The following is a 17,117-nucleotide window of genomic DNA, read 5'->3' as shown; positions in this document are numbered from 1 at the left end:
GTAACGAACAACGCCCAGAGCTTCCCACACGTTTGCGACATTTGCCATTACTGTCGCAAAACATACCTTTTCATACCTTTGCGGCAGCAACGTTGACTGGATTTGCATTTGACAAGGGTGCGTTTGCGTGTGAAATAGGTATGTTAGATCCACTCTGGCGTTAGCTTCTTCTTACTGTCGATATCTTTCATTTGTGACAAAATAAATAAACAGATGTTAGTTTGACTAATTTACATGACCCTAATTTCAAATGTCACCATGTGAGAATAGCACTACAAGATACAAAGACAAAGAAATAAGGAGCAACATGACAGTTCATAAAAACATAAACAGCATGAAACAGCCTGCAGAAAATAATAGAAGAAGCAAGCTCACTATGATATTAACCTGTAAACGACTTACTTTATTTGTAAGTTTCAGGTGTAGTAGATGGAAAATGTCACACTGTAATTGTATGATACACGTGTGTATGATACAACAGGTTGATGTGAAGCAAGACAACACACTGTGTTCATTCTCTTTATTCAGCAGGCATTCAAACTAAGTGAAGATCTGGGATTCCATATACACAACAATACAGGTGTTGTGTCTGTCCTGTTTCAGGTAATGCTTCTGGCTCTTGGAGATTCTGTGAATTTGAACTTTCAATTGTAACACAGTTCATTACAGAGCAATTTGACTATTTCAATGAGTTTCTAAGCTTCCTAGTCTTAGAAATCAGACCTTCAAACATTTGACATAAATGTGAGATGATTTGACTGAGGAGGAGTCCTTTGAATATGACTAAACAGCTGTTCACGATAAAGAGCTTTAAGTGGGACATTTAACATGGAGATCCCAGGGGAATGTATCTCTGTATCCTTTTTTTGAGACATAGTGGCAACTCAGTACACTGTGAGAGAAATATAGACAGTGGTACACAGGCAAGAGTGGAATGCCAAGAGAAAAATAAAATCACTGAACAGCGTGACTCCGTGGGCACTGGATCATCTATGGGACACTGGACCTCAAACGGATATGAAATATCAAAAGGTATTTGAGCAGCAGAGGGATCCTAAAGAGCAGTGAGTCCCCAGCATAAACATGCTGCTGGTCCAGTGGGTTTTTTTCACCCATGCCAAAATATGACAGCTTTGTTTTTCATGTAGGATGCTCTTTCATGTTACAGCATGCAAAGAATGGAATGTATTTCCTTTCTAAACTATAAGTGCTTACAAACAACAACCCTTATTTTCACAGTGGTATGTACTGGCTGAAAAGGTCAAGTTTAGAAATAATGAGCTATGTGGGTTGTTCCTATACCACCTACTGTCAACTGTCATCTTTCATCAGCTGTGAATGAGGAAATGTCTCCATTAAAACATCTCAGTGTCTCATCTCATTAAGTGTCTTAAATATTTATAACTAATGAATAACTTTAATGCCGTGTGCATAATAATAATGACATAGACATGACATACACCAGTCAGCCATAACATTATGAAAACTGGTGGATGAAATGGATAGCACTGATCATCTCGTTATAACACAATGTTCTTCTGAGGAATCTTTGGTCCTGACATTCATTTGGATGTTACTTTGTCATGTACCACCCACCTAAATATTGTCACAAACCAAGCACACATCCCTCCAATGGCAACAACACTCCCCAATGTCAGGGGCCTCTCCCAGCAGGATAATGCTCCCACCACACCACAGAAACTACTCAGAAATGTCTTGAGGAACGCGACAAAGAGCCAAAGCTGTTGACCTGGGCTCCAAACCCCCCAGATCCCAATCTGATTCAGTACCTGTGGGGCCTGCCTAATATTGCATAGGTCACCCTCATACTGGCAAAACAGCTCTGATCTGTTGGGGCTTGGACATGGAATCTCTGAAGATCTCCTGTAGTGTCTGGCACCAGGACATTGGCAGCAGATCCTCTGAGTCCTGTGGGTTTCGGGATGGGGCCTCCATGGATCTGACTTGCTCTAGATCATCCCACAGATGCTGGTCAGATTGGGATCTGGGGAGTCTGGAGGCCAGGTCAACACTTTGGGGTCTTTGTCGTGTTCCTGGAGACATTTTCTGAGCAGTTTCTGTGGTGTGGTGGGAGCATTATCCTGCTGGGGGAGGCCCCTGACATTGGGGAGTGTGGGAGTGTTGTTGCCATTGGAGGGATGTGTGCTTGGTTTGTTACAATATTTAGGTGAGTGGTACATGACAAAGTAACATCCAAATGAATGTCAGGACCAAAGGTTCATCAGCAGAACATTGTGTTATAACGAGATGATCAACGTTATTCACTTCATCCACCAGTGGTCATAATGTGGCTGATTGGTGTATGTTATCAATTATAATTCTAAAATATATTGAACGTATCTGATAGTGTTAATTGACTCCATAGAGAGTTGACATACTTGAATTCATGTGTACTTTTTAACATCACTGTAATATTTTAGATTCTTGTTATATTTTTCTTTAAACTGCATGTATACTTAGTGACTGAATCCATATTTATCTTATATATGCTCCTGATGATAATATATATCATGAGGGAGAACATCTCCATTACTAATTATTTGTATATGAACATAATTTGCAGGAGAACTGATTTAAATCTTCTTAGCTACCTGCCTCTGGTTTGACTTAGCTTTAAACAACTGTGTATTGGCTGATAAAAGAAATCTGTTAGAACCACAGACAACCTTTTCTCACACTTTAACCCTAAGGAGGCTTATGCATATTTACTGAATAACAGTTGTATGTTAGATTTTTTTCCTCTTGGTATCTCCCTGATAAAAAATGCATGACAAAACAACCGTGAAATGCCATTTTATTGAAGTACATTAAGTTTTCCATGTGAAGTTGACCAGGGACAACAAATCCAGCTGACATAGAGTGCATGTGATACAAATTATTTGAGGGTCTGCTAAAAGTCCCCGTCATACTGTCATTACATGCCTCCTCTAACATCATTCCAGATGAGTCCATGTTCCTAATTGCTCTGACAATTACACTTATCTGTTGGAAAGTTCATCTTATCACTCTAATTGGTTTAAAGTCCCATAAACACAAATACTGGGATAGGTAAACAGATTGCAGTTCTGTTTACAGTGGAATGAGGTACTGTTCAGTCTGTTCTCTTGCTCATAACAACATAATGAGAGTGTTTATGCTGTAGGCCTACATCTGCTTTACATAATGTACAACCAACAGTATGGGAGGCCCAGACCTCCATGTGCTGTGTTCATTATATTATTTCTTATTATCAAACCTGTGTTTTCACAGTCCATTGGTCACTTAGAACGAAAAAGTAAGAACTAATTATATAGAACTGAATTATAAATACAGAACAGACAATCAGCTGCTAAGATATGCAGGTGATGGTATAACACATCATATCATTAAAGACAAAGGTTTTGAAAATCAACACAATACAGTGGCAACTTGCATACCCATGGGATGCCATCTGGATGCTGAGAGGTTTCTAGCTGTTTGACAAAATCATTTTGACAGAAACTAGCTTTTTCCGGAGCTTTCACTGACATCCCAGTTGGCTCAAGTTAGGTCATGGCTATGGCCTCATTAACCTGTTTGTAGGCTCTGGTCAAGAATGAATGTTGTTGCTCAACAATTTTTCAGCACTTTCCACAAACATGCCCACCATCAGGTGTTTTATGGTCTGATAGCCTGGGAACCTTTTCCTTTAGAAAACTGATGTGCTTTTAATTTGTAATTTTTAAGGACTCACACATGAGGTCAGCTCAGAGGCCTGAGGGTACTGGCTTTAGTGTAGATGGGGAGGGAGACGTGCAGAAGTACACTAACGCTCGAACGAAAATAATAAGAAATGACTAAGAAATGAAGTGACTCATTTCGGAGAACGAGCCATTTTGCTGTATATTTATTTTATTTATTTGATGTTTTTAACTTGTACCATATATGATATACAAAACTTATAACTTGCAACCAATGAGATCGAAAGAGTGCAAGATAAGAAATTATACCAGTGTAAGACTAGACCTATGTTATTATCCGTTGCACTCAATCGCAATTTTCAGAACTCCGTTTCCCATGACCCACTTCGAAGGAGCGACCGTAAACAGAAGAAAGCGGAAACAAAGGGGTTTTTTATTAAAACACAAACACATCCCTGGCTGTGGAAGTACCCAGGGAATAAACTACAAACAGTTGACTTCGCCAGCAATAATACTGAAACGGAAAATAAAGACTGAATCGAAGTGAGCTGAGAAACGAACTGCATCAGTCAATATGGCACTGAAAAGAATACAGAAGGTAAGTTTGACTAGCTAGCTTTGGTTGCCAGCTAATGGTAGCTAACTGGCCCAGCAGAGTATAACGTTGGAGTTCTTTTCCAAAAATGTTAATTAACAAAGATTTCAATGCCATCTCCGCATTAAAACCACTTCTGGCAAACTTTATAACGTTTCTGGAAATAGGGTGTTTGCTGACACCTCTCGGAACACACACAACGACAACTTCAAAGTTTCGTGTTAGCTCGCTAACAGATAGCTAAGTTAGCTTAATAACTACTTAGTTTGACTGTCTCCATGTCAGCCAGTCACCGTTTTCAAAGCTGGCACCCTACGAGTTCTCTATCTTGTCTAAATAACCTAACAACAGCCCTCTTGTAGTAGTCCGTGTCCTCTTGGCGGAGGACATTGACCAGGAAAGTTGCCTCTTCACAACGCCATTCATATCAAACTGTTGTCTTTTGTTGATTTTTTACTATTGTATCCCTGATATTAAGTTCGTAATGGCAGGGCTAACCGCTTTAATAGAATGTTAAAAGTGGATTGACACCACGAAGGCGCCAGTTTTCTCTTCACTAAACAACTACAAGCTCTAATAAAGTCCGTGGGAAATTATATAACATACTATTACGATGCAATAACACACACAAGAAACTTAGCTGTCAAGTGTGCATAACAGCTTTAAAATAGCTATAGGGAAAATCTGGAAAGCTCTTCCTTTCCCTCATGCCACTCCTTTCCAACCAGGAAGTAGTCTGAGACGGACAGTGGAGGAAAAAAGGACTGAGGGAAATGAAGGCCTCTTGGCACAAATAGTTAGTCGTTGAAACATCAAGAAGAGCTGTTTGCTAATTGGTGAAGTGGCACTTTGAAAACGAATTCAGAGAAATATCCCTGCATTCACCACACTAAAATCATTGTGCACCCAATACCCTGGTCCTGCTGGTGTTTGTCAATCAGTTACTGAATAAATGAATGCAAACCTTTCAGTGAACTATTTTACTTACGTTTACAATCTTGTCATGTTTTTCATGGTTTATAAATGGTTGTTGTTTTTGGTGATATGACAGTGAAAGTCATCAGAAAACTGAGAGATCTCCTGGTCAAGGATTAGGAAAGGTAATTATTTTGACACTGGCAGCATCAGTACCAATACCTTACTTAGGTGAACCTGTTTTTCCACAGTTTTTCTTTGTCATAATATAACTGAAACTTATCAAATGCACAACTTAATGTCATAAAGGAGCACTCCACCAATTTTACACATGAAGATTAGTCTACTAGTCATTGATCGTGCTTCTCGCCTGTGGAAAACAGTGTTACAATATCTTCTGTGGTCATGGACACTAACATCTGCAAAATGCTTTGAGAGGAAAAAGGGGTCCACTCACTGCTGCAGTGAGATTTGGTGAAGAGCACCAGACAAAGTTAGCTAATCTTGAATTAAGAATTTTTTTTTCATCAGTGAAAAAACTTTATTTTTATGGTATTTGTAAAATATAAAAGCAAAATTCTGCATATGTATCATCAGCATTTGTCACTGTGGCTAAGCTCTTAAAAAAAAGGAGTGAAACAAACTTCATTGATCATCATCAGGTGAAACAGGAGAAACCTGTTAAGTGAAATAACTAACTGCAGTATTTCTGCTGTGTTGAACAGGAGCTGCAAGACCTGCAGAGAGACCCTCCAGCACAGTGCTCTGCTGGACCAGTAGGGGATGACTGTGAGTACACACATTTCATTTCACAATGTCTTATCTGTGTGTATATGAAAGTGGCAGGTTCCTACTGTCTGAGGGCTATTTGATGGTTAATATGTGGTAACGACACACAATAATAACACTGTTCCAACCAATTTGCATGAAGCCAACAAATACGGCAATTGTCCTGGAGATACAAACAAGTATGAACCGGATGATTGTTTTGTTATTTTCATCTATTTTGATCATAGTTCAGGGAGAAAGAGGGGTTGAAAGATTCCAGTCCAGATTTCCCAGCTTTTCCTAAAGGGGTCAATTGTGAACCATTCTTATATCACAGCTTATTTCGAAAGTGGGACTAGAACTGGGAATACATCACCGTCCCTGAGGTGAATTTATCTCCTATTCTTCCAACACAGTAGTGCTTACAGAGAGGTTCAGGGAGGAAGATCCTACAGGAGTAGCTGAAGCTGTATGATCAGCTGGTTACAGTGCTAGACTGGCTTCACCTGTGTCAAATGCAGAGAAAGGCAGAGGCACGAGCCTCTGTAGGCAGAGTGTGTTGTAATGGATGGATGTTGACTGATGAACATTGTGTCTGTGACATGTACAGCTTACACTCATCTGTGTTTCTCTGTTTCTCCTTTGATTGCTTCCAGTGTTTCATTGGCAGGCGACTATAATGGGTCCAGTGAGTATCATGCCATCACTTAAGGCTTTCAGTCCTCTCATACAGACTCCTGTGCTGCACTTAGTAGCTATATGGCATTTTGTAATACAAAGTGCTACACAGGATCAAGCAATTGAATTGACTATGAGCTCTGCCTAGTATACTTGCATATATTTAAGCATCAATAGTGACTACCAAACAACTAACACTAACTAACTAGTAAGCCACTCCCAAACAGATTCTCTATAAGGGAAATGATGTTGAAAGTCATTCATTGTTGAGAAATTGAAACATATTCTCATGTATACAACAGCAAATTAGCTAAGCTTGTGGTATCACATAGATAGCTGACCCTTGACTGGAAGTGATCACCACCATAACCTATGAAGCACAGCTATCCTGTAGGAATGTTAAAACTTGCAACAGGCCATGTATTGATTAGTCAACTCAGTGGAAAAATTGAGTCACTGTTCCACTCCCTAAAAATACTGCATTTACAGCAAAGTACTAAGTAATTACAAGAACAAAAAATAGGTTTAACAAGACAACAAATATGACCAGGCTCACAGACAGACAGATTGGAAACAAACCAGCAGTTTATTCTGATTACACTTCATACACTTTATTTGGAGGTAAAACTGATAGTGAACACACCTGAAATATTGCTTATAATCCTTCTCTGAACAGGAAAACTGTGCACTACAGTAATGGCAGAAGGTCAAAGTTGAAACAGGAAGTGGGTCTGTGATGGATGTTTCTTCCTGCAGCTCTCTATAAATTTACCACTCACCTTCTTTTTCTTTTACAAATAAGTTGGACTTACCTGCGGGATTGTTTACAGCCTCTGTGATCACTTCTTCACATTTGCTGTCCCTTTGGACCTGTTTTTAATGACGTGCACTCTGAGATCACATTGATTTACTCACTACTACACAGTGCTGTGTAGTGTTTTAAATAATGAACCCAAATTTATTTTATTTTCAACATGAATAACAACATTTTGGTCAGAACTGATCTTGTTAATCAAAATTTGTTCAGCATTTACTAGACAGTAACATTAAGTTGTCATTTACCTGTACACAGGACATAGTGTTACTTTGGCTATACCAGCTACTAACAGTCCTCCACATACAATGATTAATTTGATTGGCAACAAGAAGAAAGGATGTTGGCCTTACCTGAGCTCTGGTGAGTTCAGCTAGCCCTCTATAGGTGCTTCCCTTGTTGGTGAAAATATTAGATATTGTAAGACCTACCCCCTTTGAAGCTTGGCAACCAATCAAAACATGAATGACAACCTGTGACACCTGCACAGCAAAGCCAGAAATTAGTTTATTGCTCTTCATCTGTCAATATTATGTGTGACTGGCTTATAATTACAAACTTAACCTCTTAAGTGTGGACTCGCATAGTTGTAGTGACTAGCTTTGTCGACTCAGTCTTCAAAGTCCAGATAACTCAAAGAGAGTCAGACTAAGTTGAACCTCTGTTCTCAATGAAGGTGGATGCAAATTGCTTGTCATTTGATTGTCATTCATTTGGTTCTAGCTGAATGCTTTTTAGCAGAAAATGTTTTACTGACAGAAATGTCTCACATGTTTTCATGTCAGGGTGATAGTCCCTACCAAGGAGGAGTCTTCTTTCTCACAATCCACTTCCCCACTGACTACCCATTCAAGCCACCAAAGGTAAGCACTCAAAGCTTTGTTCCATCATATTGTGTTATTTATTATTGTGGTTGTGCAGTAATGAAACCTTCTGCTATGGAAAACGTCTCCTGTTTCATGAATTTCTAAGAGAATTATGTAAGAGATAACCTGAGATACCTGACACGTTGTATGTTCCATGATTGCAAAGGTGCTGTCAATAAACAAAAACAACAAATGTTTAGGATACTAGTTAGAAAAACTTGTTATATGATTTATGTCATACTGATAATCGTCAGTAACTGTGGAAATGTATCCTCTCTGCCCACACAGACCTGTGAGATATGTGTCTTTTTTACAGGTAGCATTTACAACAAAGATTTATCACCCAAATATTAACAGCAATGGCAGTATCTGTTTGGACATTCTACGGTCACAGTGGTCTCCAGCACTAACAGTCTCTAAAGGTAATTACAGTCTCCTGTTTCTATCACTGTGTCAAATGTAACTACAACACAACATCTCCACTATGCCACTGATCCTGTTTTGATCCTGTATCAGGTTTAAAGGTGATCTGTGTGATTCTTGTGATTTTTTTTTTGGCTTAGAATTGAAATCCCAATTCTCTCTCATGATTTTTTTCAATATGTTTATTGCACATGAGGAAATGGAGCAGAAATGTAATGTAATGATGCCTGATGTAGGACAGGCAGATCAACTTGCAACAACAAAACCTTGTGCCTATGGGATCTGACTTTCTCCTTTGTGGTGACGTTTAAGGTGACTATAGATTTGTGGTGTTACCCATCGGTGCTGTTACAGTGGCAAAATACTGCTTGCAATGTATGTGATTCTGACTTGTGTCATCTTGTTAGAAACCAAAAAACTTCCACGCCACAGAATATACATCTGTCTTTGACATGAGCACAGTAGGGGTGGTTAGATTCTGTTGCTACTCTCCATAGAAGAGAGCACCCAGCTGAGATGACTCGAAAGGCACAACCCAGAATGCTCAGTGACGTTAAAAACAACTCCTGGCTAAAGGCTTAAAGGAATCATTAGAGTTGGTTAACCTCTTTGTTTGTGAGTCTGCCATACACACATCATGATACATGGCTGCATGGAGTATTGTGTCCAGCGACAGAGGAAGCTACCGCTCTCCAAAACAAACATTACTAACACCTGAAGTCTGCCAAAGAGCAGCTTGACACTCCACAACATGATTGGGAAAAGGTTTTGTCACAGACCTGAATCCAACAGAGCTGCAGTGGAATGAGTTTAGAGAGCTGTTCACAGCAGACATCCTGAGAATCTGTCTGAGCTGAAGCAGCTCTGTAGGAAGAAAACCAAGGACCTAAAACTCCAAAACATTGTGCAGATCTGATCGGCAACTGCCAGAAGCTCTTGTTTGGTTATTGTTGGTTCAACCAGTTATTAAATCCAAGGGTTCACTTGGTTCTGTTCATTCAAGATATGAAGGATTATAATTGTTTGTGTGTTATTAGCTTCAACACATTGTGTTTATCTGTACTCCTGACTGATAAAGATGATGAACATTGTGTCACATTTTATGACCAGTCACTGCATCACTTTTTTAATGCCTACTATATTTGTTATTATGTAAAGCACTTTAACATTGCCTTGTTGTTGGTAGGTGGTATCCAAATAAAGCTTTGCCTAAACATCATGTGTCTACATGTTAAGTAATGTAATCTTTTTCATTTCTCTTAATTTCAGTTTTATTGTCCATATGTTCATTGCTTTGTGATCCAAACCCAGATGATCCCTTAGTTCCAGACATAGCGCACATCTACAAGAACGACAAAGACAGGTGAGTGCACACACACGCTTCAGTGATACTTTATTGTCCACTAATATCAATATCAACATCAGGTGACTAATGTTTTCTTTTCTCTCCTCAGATACAACAAACTAGCAAAAGAATGGACCCAAAAGTACGCCATGTAAAGAAAAATCAAAGATAAAAAAAAACATGCTGATTTTTTTTCTTTTTCCATCCTTTTTTAAAGTCACAACACACTGTAAATTATAGTATGAAATCAAGTAATCTTTGGTAACTTCCATCAAACTGTAATGTCATTGTTACTAATCTGAGACCATGACATATACATTATTTGTTTCTGAAAGGAAGCAGAGAATTTTACTTTGAGAAAATGAGAAAGATTGCCTGTGGTAATTTAATGGATATCTTGACATTTCAAAGTTTGGCATGTTGTTTTTGCATCAAGGACATTTTATTTATAAAACACAACTTTTACATTGATTACAAACTTCTTTACCGCATTCTTCATTTTTAAGTGAAAAACTAGTGAATTGTAGGACACGAATCCCACGATACGCCGTTCAGCAACAAGAGAGGACCTGAGTGATAGAGCAGCAATACCAAATATGTTAGCCCCTCATTCTGACACGTCTGTAAAACAAAACAATAGTGACAACGTCATAATTTCCCCTTTGTCATTACAACTTCATCCTGACCTTCATGTCGTGGGTGATGGAGGTTCTGGTTTGCTCTTGTTGAGGTTCTTGTGTTGCAGACAAAGTAAAATGAAAGAATGTACTGTTGCAGTTTCCCAGAAAATGGGAGCAATTACAAGTCATGTATTACTGTGTTTTTCATCTCTTATTATTATTATTATTATTATTATTATTATTATTATTATTGATGATAATTGTATAGTATTAAAATCCTCTGGAACTATATAATTGTTTTATTCTTTTTCATTTAGAGTCATCACCAATGTAAATCTGTCATTAAAACAATGTACTCTTTTCCCCTGGGACTAGCTGTGATGTTGAGTTTTTGGTTGGATTTACACAGGCACAATGATCAGATTTTTAACTCTATGAATCCTGTACCTACGGGGTTAATGTGTTCTTCTGTTCGACCTCCAGTCTGTCTGTATCTATGCTACAGAAAGGGTAAAAATCCCAGTTTCTGTTCCTGTGTAAACAGTCTCTCGTTTGTGTCTCTGAGGCCTGTGTGGCACCTTTTGTACTGAATTAAAGAATGGTACAGTTTTTTATCATGACTTTATGGTCTAGCTCAGTTTTTATCATCGTGCTTAATGTTAATGTGTGAAGGGCAGTTTGTATCTGTGATCTTGTTCTGTTGACATGGTCTAATTTAGTCTTTGGTATGTAGCATACAGTTAACTTCACTTGTCTTAAAACATTGCTTGCACAGGGTCCCAAGACAGGCTAATAAATAAGGACCTACCTTAAGGCCCTTGTCACATCCGCTGATATTATGGTTTGGAAGTAGATTATTAGTAGATATCCTGAAACACATTTTCAGTTAAATTAGCACAATCACTAATTTAAGTAGAAGGAGTATTTGGGGAAAACAGAAAAATAATACAGAAGCATACATGACAATTTGGCTCTGCTAGAACAGAAATGGTGTGTAGTCTAGGTTGGCAGAGCAGACCACTATTAACACACAATGTGGCTGAAAACTGTAAAAACACATTACCCACATACAGCTGTAAATCACAGTGAGACTGTGTGCTAACAGTTAAGTTCACAGTCTATTCAATAACCCCTCAAGAATGAATTCAGGTCTGTGAGTGAAACTGCCTGTCTGTTTCTCAATCACTTTGACTAATGTCAAGTTTTATTCCAATTTGTGACATACACAAACTACACTGCCCTGCGAAGGCAGAGTGCTAACGGAGTGTAACTACAGAAGCAGTCAAACAGAAAAAAGGGTTAAAGTGTACAAGCTGTGTGTGTGTGTATATATATATATATATTTCTTCTGAAGAGGGCGAAGTATGTAAGATGAGATTTGTTTTTGTGAATATTATATTTATAATATTTAAGTTTATTTAGAGAGTATCATTTGATGAGTGGTAACAACAGTACTATATGTATTGTATTTTGTTCCTTAATTTGGAGCAGGAACTACATAATATTGTGCACCTTGCCTGTACAGTTAGTGATGGTTAAGACTGGAGTGATGTGAAGTAGTGAGGTGACGTATTATGTTCTGTGTATTCTATGGTCCTGCGCTTGAAGTGGATAGGACTGAGTTACACAGATGGAGTAGTCCCTGTGCTCTTGATTGACCCACGATCCGATAGTGAATTAATTCAGTAAATTAGTCCCACAGTGGGAACATTCACATTGTTCCAGCAGCAAACAGGGATAGCAAAATAGAGAAAGTTATCAATTAGCGAGCTATAAATATTAGTAAATGCAATGATTTAGATCGTGTCACAAGCATTAAATAAATGCTCTGTTGTTCTAGATAGAGCTTCGTTCATAACAGGTATGTAGCAAGGAGATAGGAGGCACTGAAGCTCCTTTCCTTAACATTTAGAGAATTCGACTCTTATTGTGGCTTCCACTGAGGATGCTTCCGGGTCATTTCAAGTAACTTCGACCTTTTCCCACAATCCACCTGTTCTGAAGAGACTAGGCGCCTTTTGCCGTTCTGAAATGTTAAACAAGGAGGAGGGAACAGGCTCAACTTTAAAGAAGACATCTAATGCATGCATATCATAACACGCTGGCTTTGTGGGGCGATACGTCTGTCTGTCATTACTCCAGTTAACGGTCTTTAACATTAATTAACACCGACATGGCTCCGTTCAGCTTATTAACAGCAAGTGTTAGCCTGTTGGCTAAGTCCTTCAGTGTCTTCTCCTGCACAAGCACTCTGGCAAGGTAGCTATCTTAAAGTTGTTCTCTGGGGTTTTAGCAGAGCTAGCCTGCTAGCTGTAGCTTGCTCTCTTAGCATTCCGCAAGTTGAAAGTTAGCACATAATTTTATTTTTTGGAAGCAAGAGACAGTGGAAAATCCAAAAATGGGCGAATGACTGTATAACCCTCAGTCAACTGTTATTGAATAAGCAAGTCAGTTTCGGCCACGTTTCTACGCGTATATGTAAATAACAAACCTCGTTTAGTAGAGTGTTTTGAACGCAGCTTTTTATGGTGTTTATATCTAATAAGAAACAAAAGGTGTTTGTATGTAACTCGGGAAGATGGCTTGTTAAATATATAAATGTATTTTTTACATTGTAAGTGATGCACGTGCGATTAAGGCCAGTGATAAAATTTCCATTACAGCGTGCAGAAGTTGTTAGCCTTATGCATTCTGTTGCTGCTTGTTGGGTTTGTATACAGTATACAGTGCTATATGAGAACCTAACCAAAACATCACTATGGGTTTTAGTTAAAATATAGTAGCAAGAGTGCTTGATTAAATTGGCAAATTTGTGAATGGAGTTCCAGTTCCCTTGATTAGAGAGGATGCTATGATGTCCTCTGTGTAATATGTGTATGTGTACATATGGGTGCTCTAGGTGTACCAGTGTCCTGCCTGTTTCATATGCCAGCCCGGTGAGATGTCTGACGTCTCAGGCCAGCGGCCCCCCAAAGAAGGCCTCTGAATGGATACATGAGATTTGTTATGCAACAGAAGCCAGTCATAACCAGACAAAATCCAGGTAAATCTATGACACTTGTAGAATGCAGCTTGAACTACTGATTCATAACTCTCTGCATTGATATGGCAATAGCAGCCTGTAGTCCTTAACAACAGGCAGTGTGAAGGAAGCATATTAAAATCACAGTGAAATGTAATTTCACAGCACTGAAGTTAGATAAGTAAGATGTTTTCTTTTGTTAAGGGCTCAGATCATATAAATCTGTTGTTAATTATCATCTTGTAATTTTTGCTTTTAGAAATAAAAGCAGTGGATATCATTAGGAAGATTCGCCCAGCAGTGGAGAATGCTGAGCCCTGAACAGAAAAAGGTATTTCCATCCCGTACTTATTTGACAGTATAAAATGCACAACTTGCTTTTTCATCTATCTTAGCTTTAATATTGCCCTAATTCAATACATTGAAGGATAAGGCAATGGCAGCAAGAGGCAAATTATCTCTGTGATATGGAGTATGTTTAAAAAAATATATATATACACAATATCCTCTGTATTTATACACTCTGTCTACATGTGGCTTTTTGTCTCCTGTAGCCTTTTGAGGAGGCTTTTCTACGGGCCAGGGAGCAGTTTAAGGTGGATCTCGAGCACTACCAGGCCCAGCTGACCCCAGCACAAGTTCAGCAACAAGCCCTGGAGAGGAGGCAGAGAATGGCCAAGAGGATGGCCATCCGCAAGAAGAGGGTAAGATAGATAATAGTAGATGAGGAATGGCTGCAGATCAGGATGCTCTGTTGTCTAGAGCCCCAAGCTATATTTTCATTTCTGTGCTTTTAGAAACACATCTTTATATCTTTATATAGGACTTTGAATTTGCTGACAGTAGCCTGTCCTGTTGAAGGCCTGTCAATCTGAGTACTAAACCCTGTTCACATTATTGCCTTGTCCCTCCTCCCTCTGTGTGTGATCCAGGAGTTAACCAACCTTGGGAAGCCCAAACGTCCTCGCTCTCCCTTCAACATCTTCATGTCGGAGCACTTTGAGGAGGCCAGAGGAGTCACCACACAGGTGCAGTAACCACAGCACCATGACATGACATTTAAAGGGACTGTTCAGATTTTTGACATAAGGTAGTGTGGGGTAATCAAGACAGTAGATTTATGGACTAGCCAGACTAGCCTGTCTGACCAGCAGGTAATAGGGTGTGAGATGTTAATGAGCCCCGAGCACAGAGCCAGCATAGCTCATCATTTTCTTCAGTTTGTTGGAGTCACTGGTCCTGATGCTGCTGTCTCAGCAGACTGCTGACAACAGACCGGTAAAAGACCTGCAGTACCTCTTTGCAAACATTAAAGCCTCCTCAAGAAGTGGACTCTGCACTGTTCCCTTCTGTAGACAGTCTCTGCATTTCCAGTCCAGTCTGTTGTCAAAGTGGACTCCAAGGTCTGTGTTTCCCTCTACCACATCCACCTCTTCTTCAAGAATGGAAGTGGTGTTTAACATAGTCCTGGTCCTGGTTCACTTGATGGATAACATAACATATTCACATGGGTTCACATGATTATGTGCTTGTATTACAAAAAGAAAAATTCTGTGGCTTTGCTCAGCAGTCATTGATATGATGTTGCTGTTGATGTTGATTCAGGCAAAGATGAAGTCTCTGTTGAACGACTGGCAGAATCTGTTCAGCCACCAGAAACAGGTTAGCCACACAGTCATTACACCCCCCTTATTCTTATGGTTAAAAGGCCTTTGTGCAGATGTTAGTTCTGTGTTTGTTCTGCAGGTCTACACACAGCTGGCTGAGGACGACAAAATCCGCTATAAGAACGAGATGAAGTCGTGGGAGGACCACATGGTGGAGATTGGACGAGAAGACCTGATCCGGGAGCAGACCCTGTCTAACAAGAAAAAATCTGCTAAAACTGCAGCGGCGAAGAAACAAACAAAGAAAGCTACAGCTAAAGCAAAGAAGGGCAGTGCCACAGGAAAGGCAAAAACAACCAGGAAGACAACGAAAAGTAGCCCAGCAAAAACTGTCAGGAGTACACATAAGAGTAAGACATAAGATGTGTGTATCTACTGAGCCTAGAGGGAAAACAAGTGTTCATGACAGCTGAAGACAGGAGTTCTGAGAGGGCTGTGCCCTGCTCGTTTTTTCCCTTGAACCCGAAAGTCACAAAGTTGTCATCGATGCTTCTTAAGGTTCGACAGGGCAGACTTTTCACAGCATTCAGACATATTAAGATAATTTCACCACACCCCACTAAACACCTCTGTTTAGTGAAATGACACCTGGTAATGATTTTTACCAGGTGAGTTTATTCTCATTCCCTCCACAGACATGTCCTGGCTTTGAGTGGTAGAGTGATGTAGAGTTCCAGACTTAAAAAGTGAGTTACTTGATGAAATGTAATGATTTTAAAAGACATCTGAGTGAATATGAGAGGCTCAGATACTGTTATCTGTCTGCAGTGTTAAACGTTTCCATGGCCCTGAGTGTAACCACAGTATACTTGAGGGAAATATAAAGCTTACTGTTGCCACCTCAATAACAACCATGTGCTCTGTTTTTGGTACAGTGCGTCATACAGAGTGTTGATGTAAAGAATAAGTCTGGTGTGATTGTTAACAAATCCATGAAAAGTTGTGTGTTAGTCTTTCTCTCAGTACTTCCTGACCTCCCTGCTGTCTGTCTGTCCTGGCACTTAGCCCATTGGTTATACTGAAGACGGACACTTTTGAAAATACCTCTCGATTATGTTTTGTTATTTTTGAAAAAAGGTTGTGAATTTCCAAAAACAGAGGGAGTAGGTAGGTTGGGGACTATTTTCAGTGGTAAATTAATCTGCATTTGAGTGTTTGTGGCAGCTGGAAGTGTGTGCGTGGGATGAGTCAAAATAAACGACAGTGTGTTCCTGTTAATGAAGGATCATGTCACCCAGTGCAACACTGGTGTGTTTTGAATCGTTTTTGGAAACGGTGGAGCTCTTTGACGTGCAGTATTACAAACAGTGGGGACGTCAGAAAGTGTTGAGGACTTAACAAACTTGAATTTGAGCTTTTCATGGGAGAATAACAGCAGCTTTATTCTTGACAGAGTGTGTCACCTGTGGATGTGTGTGCTCCACAGCATAGATTTCTACTCTGAGAAAATTGCTGTTGGCTGCAGATTTACAAACATCACTCACTGTATAGATCAGACTGTACTCAGTTCCCATGAATGCAACCTGGCTGAATTTTTTTTGTATCATTGCTGTTGTTAGTTTTGCATAAGCTTGTACAGTCACAATGTCAAACTGTGAAATCCTGCTATTTGTCATTTACGGCATAAGTAACATTATCAACTGACATTTTGGGTTTTAAACACAAAAAGTTCCAAATTATGCATTGTTCCAGCTTTATATGAGATGCTCTGTTCTCTACACTGT

The 17,117-nt window shown here is 39.4% G+C and overlaps 2 protein-coding genes and 1 long non-coding RNA gene across 4 annotated transcripts; all 3 read left to right on the top strand.

Moving 5' to 3' along the window:
- On the top strand, positions 1–1,381 carry LOC127141900 (uncharacterized). The gene is made up of 2 exons (XR_007812409.1): positions 1–138; positions 529–1,381. It is a non-coding gene; the product is annotated as an uncharacterized LOC127141900 (long non-coding RNA).
- A 2,688-nt stretch (positions 1,382–4,069) lies between these two features.
- On the top strand, positions 4,070–11,324 carry ube2d1b (ubiquitin-conjugating enzyme E2D 1b). Of its 2 annotated transcripts, none has more exons than XM_018666571.2 (7): positions 4,070–4,278; positions 5,916–5,979; positions 6,615–6,646; positions 8,236–8,313; positions 8,633–8,738; positions 10,009–10,102; positions 10,194–11,324. In XM_018666571.2, exons 1-7 carry the CDS (start codon positions 4,255–4,257, stop codon positions 10,237–10,239), a joined length of 444 nt encoding a protein of 147 aa, XP_018522087.1. In that variant the 5' UTR covers positions 4,070–4,254; the 3' UTR covers positions 10,240–11,324. The 2 variants fall into 2 exon arrangements, with proteins under 2 accessions (XP_018522087.1, XP_050925038.1); XM_051069081.1 differs by lacking the exon at positions 4,070–4,278 and adding an exon at positions 5,353–5,375.
- Positions 11,325–12,679: 1,355 nt separating this feature from the next.
- tfam (transcription factor A, mitochondrial) lies at positions 12,680–17,111 on the top strand. The gene is given in 9 exon segments (XM_018666570.2): positions 12,680–12,963; positions 13,604–13,679; positions 13,681–13,747; positions 13,986–14,017; positions 14,019–14,057; positions 14,281–14,430; positions 14,659–14,754; positions 15,332–15,388; positions 15,473–17,111. Coding segments are annotated over 9 exon segments (885 nt in total). The 5' UTR covers positions 12,680–12,877; the 3' UTR covers positions 15,755–17,111.
- The last annotated feature ends 6 nt before the right edge of the window (positions 17,112–17,117 follow it).

Source organism: Lates calcarifer, unplaced genomic scaffold (genome assembly GCF_001640805.2).
Source record: "Lates calcarifer isolate ASB-BC8 unplaced genomic scaffold, TLL_Latcal_v3 _unitig_5786_quiver_433, whole genome shotgun sequence".
Classification (NCBI taxonomy): domain Eukaryota; kingdom Metazoa; phylum Chordata; class Actinopteri; family Centropomidae; genus Lates; species Lates calcarifer.
This window is presented reverse-complemented; position numbering and strand designations above follow the sequence as displayed.